This window comes from Erinaceus europaeus, chromosome X (assembly GCF_950295315.1).
Source record: "Erinaceus europaeus chromosome X, mEriEur2.1, whole genome shotgun sequence".
NCBI classification, from domain to species: Eukaryota; Metazoa; Chordata; class Mammalia; order Eulipotyphla; family Erinaceidae; genus Erinaceus; species Erinaceus europaeus.
This window is the reverse complement of record NC_080185.1, coordinates 119,185,658-119,196,387: the sequence shown is the minus strand read 5'-3', so window position 1 is coordinate 119,196,387 and position 10,730 is coordinate 119,185,658. Positions and strand designations below refer to the sequence as shown.

The following is a 10,730-nucleotide window of genomic DNA, read 5'->3' as shown; positions in this document are numbered from 1 at the left end:
AACAAGCAATTAAAAGAATGTTGTCCTTCTGAGGAATAAATCAAAAGAACATAGGTCCCAACTCTGAAAAAATAAGGTCAAAGAATGTCATTGTAAATTCTACAAATCTCCAACTGATTGAGGTTTAAGAAAGTCAACATCGGGTGGTGAGGTTATATGTAAACTCTGACTTCCTTCTAAATCAGTGGAGCTTAGACCTAAGTTCTGTAGTGACAATTCACTTGACAAACACTGAAAGTCTACTAAGCACAAGTTTACATTCTCGGCATTGTGATTCGCATATGCAACGCTGACTCTACCTTACTGTATCTACTATATGTGATGCTCTTATTCTGCATTAAAAACAGCTATGAGAACAACTCCTAAGCATGTACTAACCATTACCTTTATCACAGGTTCTTAGAATACTGCAAACCATTTTGCGCATGTGGTGAAACATTAAGCATCTCCCAAATACAATTCTGCCTCCCTTTTGTGAGCAGAAAAGGAACATTCATTACTTCTTCAGGTGTGAATAAAGAACTATACCACCACAACAGGTTAACTTTGGAATTGTAACAGAATAATGTAAAAAAAAAAAAAATTTAAGTCCCATGGCCGACATTCAATCAGTATCATCTTCTGATTCTGGAATTTCCTGAGGTTGTTCTCGCTGTGATTTGGCTTTGGCCTTCTTCAAGTCATATCTAAGACTTCGGATAGAGCTGTTGATAGCTGCCACACACAACTTCCATTTATATCCAGAGTCAGAAAGATCATACTGTGGGAAGGCGTCTTGGAGAAATTCTGGTGATAAAGTCCCAAAATAAAGTAGTTACTTAGAAATCACTTCTAAAAGAAATGAATTAATTTTAGTTCTACTGCTTTATCTATGAAAGGATCATTAAGACTTTAACACATATAGTATATTATTAAATTAGTTGAACAAATAGTTTAATTTAAAAGGGTAATAATATGAAATAGCACCATTCTTAATCACATTATGTTGCTGCATAACGAGAATGGAAATCCTCTACTGTCTTGTGTCCAGTGCAAAATGTTCTTATACCTAAATGTAAACATGCATGTGATTCATTATATCAAAAAGAGAGATTCCTCATATAAATACAGCTAAGACTGTAATGTATAAGAGGCTGTAATGTCCCTCACAATTTTAAGGCCAATAAATTATAACTGCTGAATTTTGGTTTGGGGGCACTATTCAGATAAAAGGAATGAGAATCTTTAGTTACAGGAAAACTTCTTTTAAAAAAAGGTGACAGCAATATAGCTCAAAGAGTAATCCCAGATAAAGTGGGAGGAAAGATAAAGTAAAAGCCAAAAAGAGAAGTGTTACTAGAGCAGCAAATATTCCCTCCTGATACTTTTTAAGGTCTTGAGGCCCTAAGAAAAGGAGATCACTACATGGGAGCATTAAACAGCTACATTAATATCCCTCCTGGTGCAAGGGATTTGCACCTGTGTGCTTCCACTGCTCCTGGCACAATCTTTCTTAGTTCCTTTTAACTTCAGGTATAGACACAGAAGAGGACAGAGAGAGAAGGAAGGAGAGACACCACAGCACCACTCTAGTGTTCATGAAGCTCCTCCACCCCCATCCCTGGAGCTGTGCATAGTGCTCCTATGTGGTGCTGGGACTTGAACCCAGGTCCTCACACACAATATGGCATGTGCTCTACTGAGAGAGCTATCTCCTGCTCCTGTTAATTTCTGATAGAAATAATGGGTTGGGAAATGGGGCCAAAGCCACAAACACAGAGCATATCCATTTTTCAGCAAGGCATGTAACAAAGTCAAAAGTTTTCATCCTCCTCCCCAACAAAAAACTACTTAATAAATCAGCAATAGGCTGGGAGGGGTCTTTTAGAAGCATGTCAGTGGATTTCCTATCAGAATCTATCTTAATGAGCATTCTTATTAACAAAACAAAACAAAAAAATCTATCGAGAGTAGGTTTGTGCCATTCACCCGTGAGAGCAAAGCTAGAACTAGTAACTAACAGACAGAAAGACAAACACAGCACCTGCAGAGCTTTCAAAAGGCTGCAATGAGCAGCCCAAACTGGTGGGTGCCACTCCAAAGGTGCTCTCTGCACCACTGCAGGTAAATGAAATTTCTTGGGGGAAAAGGTTCTTCTTGTGCAAATGAGAAGGGCTGCACTCTGAAGTTAGATACCATGGAGAAGTTCCCCAGTAAAGAAACATGCTAATTCAAAGGTGACAGACAGATGTGTTGGTGGGGCACACAGATGAGGAGGTGATGGCAACACAAAAGATAACAAAGGATCAGGACTGTGGAGACTGGAGTAGGGGTGGAGCTTGACAGTAAAAGGCATTGAAAATATGTTTGGAAGCAGTCAAGTGAAACAGATCTATGGACTAAGGCCATTGGGTGTTAGACTATCTTCCCTAGCTCTCTAACTACAAAAGAATTTTATTCATAAAACACCTATTATTAACATTCAGCTCTTTAAGAAGCACATTTTGGAGAATACTAATACAGGATAAAATGTAGAAGAAATACATACAAAATATCACACTTATATTTTAAAATAATAGCAATGTAAATAGGTACAGCCTAAATGCTAACAATTTAAATGCTGGCCAAATGTCAGTATAGATCATATAGGTCTCTTAGTAGATCATAAATTTTTTTAATAACAAGTGCTATTTTTTAGTGCATTCGCTGCCTGATAGGTAACAGTACAACCATATTCTAGATTAACTTGGGCACATTTGAAGTAAGTCATTGAATAAGATCACATATGATTAAGAAAATATTTATATGAGAACTTAGTGAAAGAAATGGAGGCATTTAATTGTATGAATGTAAGACTAGTGGGGAAACATAGGAATAACACTCTACAACCCTCATGCTTCCATGTAAAGGGATCTTTAAATTGGAAAAATTTGGAAGAACTAAGCAAGTGTGAGTAAAAATATTAAGTTGCTATTTTCATCTTCACATGCCTGATTCTAGTGTCTGTCTCTCATTGGGCTCTGATCTTGAAAGTATGAAGAAGAGGGTGTATTTTTTATCTGCCAATGCTCCAAGAGGAAGTAATCACTGTCTTTATCTACCTGAAGGCCTAGCTGAGTCTAACCTATCTAGTAAGTAGGATAAACGCATATTACTTGCAAGGAGGTTGATTTTGAGTCACCAGGAAGAACTTTCTCAGAAATTACAGCCTTTTTGAAATGTAATGGGCTGCCTTGTTGAGACAGACAGCACCACATCAAAGTAAGTAGTCGAAACAAGGTAAGACAACTAAAACTGAAGTGGGAACTCCTACTGTAGATGAGAAGCTGTATTAGAGGTTCTATATTCCACTTCCTATTGCTAAGGGTTTACATTTCTGTAATATGCACAAGTGTATGGGAAAGTACAAGAGAAAGGATTGATTGCCAGTTGCAAATCTGTACCCTGGTAACTTTCTCTGCATAAACTATTCTCTAAAGAGTCTTAAAGTGATAGTGAATTATGGGATCAAACTTCTCGTGGTGCATCCCGTGAGTACCCATTTATTGGGGAAACTGACGATCCTTCCTAGCCGACTGAATCCACATGGATCCCAGTCACTTTCAAAGCCAGCAACAAGCAGACATCAGGCTCAACCTGACGCTGTTGACTGGCTACGGAAGAAGGGCAAACGCTAGAAGAAGAATCAGAGAGTATAAAAAGGTTTTATATAAAATCAACACCTTTGGCAACTGGACAAACATAATTTTGATACCTAATTTCCAAATGAGTTTTCTCCATGTAGCAAAATTTTAGGATAAAAAATAGTAGAATATTAGAATAAACTGGTCTAGTCATTCAGCATAATACTAATCAACAGTTTAAATGTATGAATTAAATCTCAAAGACACTGTCGAGGAGGCCAGGCAGTGGCACACCTGATTGAATGTACACATTACAGTGCACAAAGACCTGGGGTCCAAGCCCCTGGTCCTCACTTGCAGGGGGGAAGCATCACAATGAGGCAGTGAAACAAGTGTCCCTATATATCTATCTACCTAGCTACCTACATACCTACCTATCTTCCCCTTCCCCTCAATTTCTGTCTCTAAAATAAATAATAAATAAAGTACTAAAATATATATAGTGTTGAGTGATAAACTGAAAGGATACATACTACATTATCCTATTTATGTACAATATAACAACTACAAAATTTATCAGCATAGGTACAAAACATGTATGGGAATGATATAGGTAATTCTAAGACTGTGATTACATCTGAGGAGGAACACTGGGGAAAGGATTACAGGGTGATTTAACTGTTTCAATAATGCCTTGTTTTTAAAAACCTGGAACACAAAAGGCACAGCATCTGTATTTGTAATGGGCTGATGAGACTGTCTATTAAGTTATCATATTATTTTCTATTTATTCCTCCTCTATGATCTAAATAATTTATACTGGGGTGATACTTTAAAAGAAATTATATTAAGAGTCCAGAAAACTCAGTCTTCCTACTAGTGAAAGTATCTCCTATTATTTCTGGTCACTCAGCCTTTGATTTGTCTCTTTTGATTCTCCAGGTTCATTATGTCCTTATATTAAAGTAAAATATGGTTTTTCTCAGCTTCTCTTCTTTGGACTTAGCTCTGCCCCCTAGGACAATAATTATATGGTCTTCTCTCTGCTGAAATGACTCACATGGCTGCCATTCTACAAAGGAATAGAACATTGAATCTTCCAAGAAATATGTCAAAATATGCCCTACATAGATAGCATGTCAAACTCACACTGAATATTTTTCTTCTACAGAAGGTATCTTTTTGATTTCTAATATAGTTTCAATAAAAGATAAAACAAAATTAAATACATAGAATATATATTATAGTTAGTCCACATATGTGGAATTAATCTATTTCTGATATTAAAGAACTGTAAGTCATCTTTTCTACTCAAATATTTTAACTAGAAGTATTTTATTGATTCTATTAACACCTTAATTTCTGAATTGATTACAAAGTGATTCCTTTTTCACTATAAGGTCATTAGATATGGATCAAATGATACCAAATGCTTGCGGAAGGTGATATCAACAGAGAGATGAGAAATAGTAGACATGTGTCAACATGTCAACAACTGCACTGTAGACCATTACCCTCCCCCATAAAATGATTTGGGAAACAAAAATAAAGGTGATATCAATACAAGGTAGAAGATCTGGCCAATTTTGTTGGGTACAGAACTGTGTGATGTGACAGTAGGAACCAAAAAAGAGCCCACTGACATCAGGCTGGGGCCTAGAACCATGTCTTAGTTGGATACCTATGACATGAGTAAGAAATATTCAGCTTCCTGCTTTCTCCAATTTAAGATTTCACAGTACTGCTTTTGGAAGCTTTATTATTTCATTTATACATGTCATAGATGAAGACTACAGTGTGTTCATGCACACAAGAAAAAACTAGCAAATTAACCTGCTGTGCTATTGTTGGCATCTCTGCAAATTGACAAAGCCCTGCAGCTCCCACCTTCCTCCGTAATACAGGAGGTGTTTGAGTTTCCAGAAGCCTGGCAGTCCATTCCAGGGAGCCAGTTAACAATGCCTTTCCTGGCATAATAATACCATTCAAGACAGAGCAATTAGCCCTGGGAACCCAAATGCAAAAAGAAACATAATCATGAATGTGTTCCTTATTATATCTAAAGAAAGGGAGCTAGTAGAGCTTCATCTCTCCTTAGAACTCACAGAAACTGAATAATTTTTGCTTTCTGTCCTTCTCCAAAGGGCAGAATTTATTTTTTATTCTCAAATACTTGAAATATAACAAACCTCGTAGAGCGTGAATCTTACTGGCATTAAGGGCATATATGCCAAGCCTCTGGTTGCCATAGACATTACTTTTAATCAAGACTTCCACTGTGAACAGCTGGCGAATAAGGTATCTGGCTGACAGCTCTGGGCGAGGCTTTTCTCGTGCTTTCTTCAGTACTGAACACGGTAACTGTATATTTCTCCATGCCTTTCCAAAATAATCTGTAAGAAAGAGAGAAAGATGTCAGTTTCAGTGGCAAATGTTAGGTTCATATTTTTAAGGCTATATAACAGCAAAGTTAATTTCTAAATTTTTTGGCTCAATTTAGAAGTTAAAAAAAATTAAAGTCCTGAAGTCACTTCTTCCTGGTCTTGCACTCAAGTGCTTGTCTTCCATTAGGACTCTCTCCTGGAGCAGGGCTGCTCCTCGCCTTAAAATTCAGATGCAACCAAGGAGTATTCTTGAACAGAAGTCAAAACTAGGTTAAGGACCTGCCTGTCTGTCCACTGTAGAATTAGGGAACATTTCATTTCAGGGTCAACTAGGAATACCAAAGGAGACCACCTGGGACCGCAACAAGGCAGGACGAGAATGACTTCAGGAACCCACCAAACCACCGGTGAGTGCAAACACTCATGGCTCGTGGACAGGGAGGAGCCTAAGGAGAGATTGAGCGGCTGGTAACAGTCCAGCAGTTTACCAGTTGAGGCACCAAATCCAGTCTGTTTTACCAACAAAAAGAGGGCTGAAGGAAGGAGAGGACTCCCCTAAGACTCACCAAATGCAACTGTGAGTCACCATTGCCACTGCCCTCAGAGGCTGGAGAAGCAGGGAGGAGGCCCTGTGCTGACATCTGGGAACAGAGAACTGACCAGGAAACTCAGGAGAAGAGCTACACCTCAGTGACCTAGCAGTAGGGCTGTATAGTGGGAGCTTTTCCACATTGTTTTACTGATGAGAACATGGTGAATAATTGCCTCAGAACCTACAGACTATAAACAGGACTTTCTTAGAAACTCACAGGGCCCAGCAGTACTGCCTGGCTTGGCAGAGAAGATGAATTGAGCCTGGAACTTTGGCTCCTTGGGATGTGAGTATCTTTTCATAACCACTGTGCTATCTCTCCCCCACCATGCTTTATCTCTTGGTCAGAAGTCAGTGATTAAGCTAAGAAGCCTACTTATAGTTTAAAAGCTCTGAGGCTCCCATAATCTACAGGGAAGAAAAACAACAAAAGAGGCTTTTAACAGCCTGTGCTCCAACTCAGGGATTAAAATAATATTGAAACAACTGTTAATTTCCACAACTGTGAACTCTTTAAGTACCTTATTTAGACACAAGTCAATCCAGGCAAGAGTGATCAGTAATTTGAAAACTGCTGAGAAAGGGACCTCATAATATACTAGATAGAATGGTTAAACCAACAAGAAGAAATATTGGAGAAATGAACCAGGACAAGAGTCCAGCTAAAAGCCCCCCCAAAGGTTGAACCACAAAATAGTGAGGTCAACATCCAAATGCTTGTTAAGGAAATAGTAACAGGAGTGAGTAAAGAGTTTGAAAGAATTGTTATCAGAAATACAGAAATAACAAATGAGACTCTGGAAGAAAACACTGATTATCTCAAGGTTATTAGAGAGCTGAAAACTGGAATAGCTGAGCTAAGAACACAAATAGCTGAACAAGCTAAAACAGTATCAAAACAGGGTAACAAAATAGATGAACTCCAGAAAACAGTACAGGGGAGAGATAATAGAATCAATGAGGCTGAAGACAGAATTAGCAAGGTCAAAGACTAATTAGAGACAACTAAAAATGAACTAAGAGATTAAGAGATACTGAAAACGACAGACACCCATGGGATGACTTCAAAAGAAATAATATATGCATTACTGGCTTACCAGAGGAAGAAAGAGAGGGAGGGGAAGAAAGCATTCTTCAGGACATAATAGCTGAGAACTTCTCTAGTCTAGACAACATCAAAGACATAAAGGTTCAAGAAGCCCAGAGCATCCCAAACAGAATTAACCCAGACTTAAAGACACCAAGACACATCATATTTAGAATGGAAAGGAATAAGGATAAGGAAAGGATCTGAAGGCTGCAAGAGAAAAACAAAGAGTCACCTACAGAGGAAAACCCATAATATTAGCAGCAGACTTCTCCACACAAACACTACAGGCCAGAAGAGAATGGCAAGATATCTATCGAATGTTCAATGAGAAAGGCTTTCAGCCAAGACTACTGTATCCTGCTAGACCATCATTCAGACTAGATGGAGGCATAAAAACCTTCTCAAACAAGCAACAGTAGAAAGAATCAACTATCACCAAGCCTGCCCTGAAAGAAGTTCTGAAAGGTCTCCTATAAACAGTCAGACCACCATAAATATGCCATATATCAGAACACTCTAGACATCTACAAGAATGGCTTTAAAATATCTTCAGTCTTTGATATCAATAAATGTAAATCGCCGGAATTCACCTATTAAAAGACACAGATAGGAAGATGGATCAGAAAACACAACCAACAATATGTTGTCTGCAGGAAACCCACCTAACTCAAACAAGACAAACACAGGCTCAAAGTGAAAGGATAGAAAACTATCATACAAGCCAATGGACCAAAAAAGGAGCAGGAACAGCTATTCTCATATCTGACATGATAGATTTAAAATAAATAAAATTTAAAAAGGCACGGATGGACACTACTTAATGCTCAGAGGATCAGTCAATCAAGAGGACTTAACAATTATTAACATCTATGCACCCAATGAGAAGCCATCTAAATACATCAAACATCTACTAGAAGACCTACAGCAATATATTAACAGCAACACAGTCATAGTAGGGGACTTCAACACCCCACTCTCTCAACTTGACAGATCATCCAGGCATAAAATCAATAAAGACATGAGGGAGCTAAATGAGGAGATAGATAAATTAGAACTGTTGGACATTTTCAGAATGTTAGAGAAATGCAAATAAAGACAACAATGAGATACCACCTCACTCCTGTGAGAATGCCATACATCAGAAAAGGTAGCAGCAGCAAATGCTGGAGAAGTTGTGGGGTCAAAGGAACCCTCCTGCACTGCTAGTGTGAATGTCAATTGGTCCAACCTCTGTGGAGAACAGTCTGGAGAACTCTCAGAAGGCTAGAAATGGGCCTACCCTATGATCCTGCAATTCCTCTCCTGGGGATAGATCCTAAGGAACCCAACACACCCATCCAAAAAGATCTGTGTACACATATGTTCTTAGCAGCACAATTTACAATAGCCAAAACCTGGAAGCAACCCAGGTGTCCAACAACAGATGAGTGGCTGAGCAAGTTGTGGTATATATACACAATGGAATACTACTCAGCTATAAAAAATGGTGACTTCACCGTTTTCAGCCGATCTTGGATGGACCTTGAAAAATTCATGTTAAGTGAAATAAGTCAGAAACAGAAGGATGAATATGGGATTATCTCACTCTCAGGCAGAAGCTGAAAAACAAAATCATAAAAGAAAACACAAGTAGAAACTGAACTGGAACTGGCGTATTACACCAAAGTAAAAGACTCTGGGGTGGGTGGCGGGGGAGAATACAGGTCCAAGAAGGATGACAGAGAACCTAGTGGGGGTTGTATTCTTATATGGAAAACTGAGAAATGTTATGAATGTACAAACTATTGTATTTACTGTTGAATGGAAAACATTAATTCTTCAATAAAGAAAATTAAAAAAACTTCAAACAAGTAATACTAAACAACAACAAAGAGGGAAGTAGCAAAATAAAAGTATGCTAACTCAATTGAATGTTACATAATTGCTAAAAGCAATGATTATGAAGATTGTAGATTCTTGAGGAAAAGCACATATAATAAATTATAATCTTACAAAAGAGGCATAATTATATTTAGACCATAATGTTTTAATGTTAGTAATTAAAAATTCTGTAAAAAAATTAAATATTTGCAATTTTAAGTATTGAATATGAGTGCTTTCTTTTCCCTCTTAAATATCTTCCATTTTTTTAAAATAAAATACTTTCTTGTTGGAAAAGTCATGACATATTTTTCTATACAAAATGTGTCATGACTTTTCCAACAACCCAATAGTATACTACACTATACACAGACTGGAGTGGTTGGCTCACCACTGGTTTTGCTGCCCTGTTTCTTGGCCCTAGCTCAGTCAGGGTCAAAGACTGCTAGCTCAGGCTCCCCAAGTTATGATCTTTCTCTTGGGACTCTGAACAGTGAGAGAAGGAAACTATAACCTAAATATCATTGAACTTGCATACTGGGATCCCAAGAAATCTCAATGAAACCTAGATGATACAGTCTTGGGGATGCTGTTGGCTACTGTCAGTGGCTTGGTTTGTTCCTTGCTTCTTTAAATCTAAGAGATACTAGAGCCATGAAGATAGTGTCCTGAGACGGTGCCATGCAAAGGTTCAAGGTTCAAGCCTGGCCCTCACTATACTAGGGGAAGCTCCAATGCTGTTCTTGTTCTCTCTCTCTCTCTCTCTCTCTCTCTCTCTCTCTCTCTCTCTCTCATCTATCTACCTCTCTCCCTCTCTCTCTCTCTCTCTCTCTCTCTCTCTCTCTCTCTCTCTCACCTATCTACCTCCTTCTCTCTCTCTCTCTCTCCTGAAAAAGTCAGCCCAGAGCAATAAAGCCCTGGCAGCAACAACACCAAGACAAGATCTAGGAGATATTTATTCAGTATTTTTTGCTATGGTAGTTTAATGTTGCTAGTCTGTTTCCATAGTGTAAAGCTTTAACAAATATAGTAGTAACATTTTTAGATCAGAAACATATAAGATGAAGATGTATCATTTAAATAATTTTATTTGAATCAGTTCCAAGGTAATATTCTACTTTGAGTTAACATGGAGGCAGGAGAGACAAAAAATAGTTATGTCAAGGCCACTAACCCCCAGCATCCTCAGGAGGGAGCCTTGG

The 10,730-nt window shown here is 38.2% G+C and overlaps 1 protein-coding gene across 1 annotated transcript in view; it reads right to left on the bottom strand.

Annotated features, from left to right (window-relative positions):
• Nucleotides 1-234: 234 nt before the first annotated feature.
• Nucleotides 235-10,730, bottom strand: part of BEND2 (BEN domain containing 2) — a 44,756-nt gene continuing 34,260 nt past the window's right edge. Inside the window, exons 11-12 of the mRNA XM_060182687.1 lie at nucleotides 5,792-5,995; nucleotides 235-786 (exon numbers count right to left, since the gene is read on the bottom strand). Of these exons, the coding sequence (XP_060038670.1) occupies nucleotides 605-786; nucleotides 5,792-5,995 (386 nt within the window). The 3' untranslated portion in view covers nucleotides 235-604. The remainder of the gene's footprint in view (nucleotides 787-5,791; nucleotides 5,996-10,730) is intronic.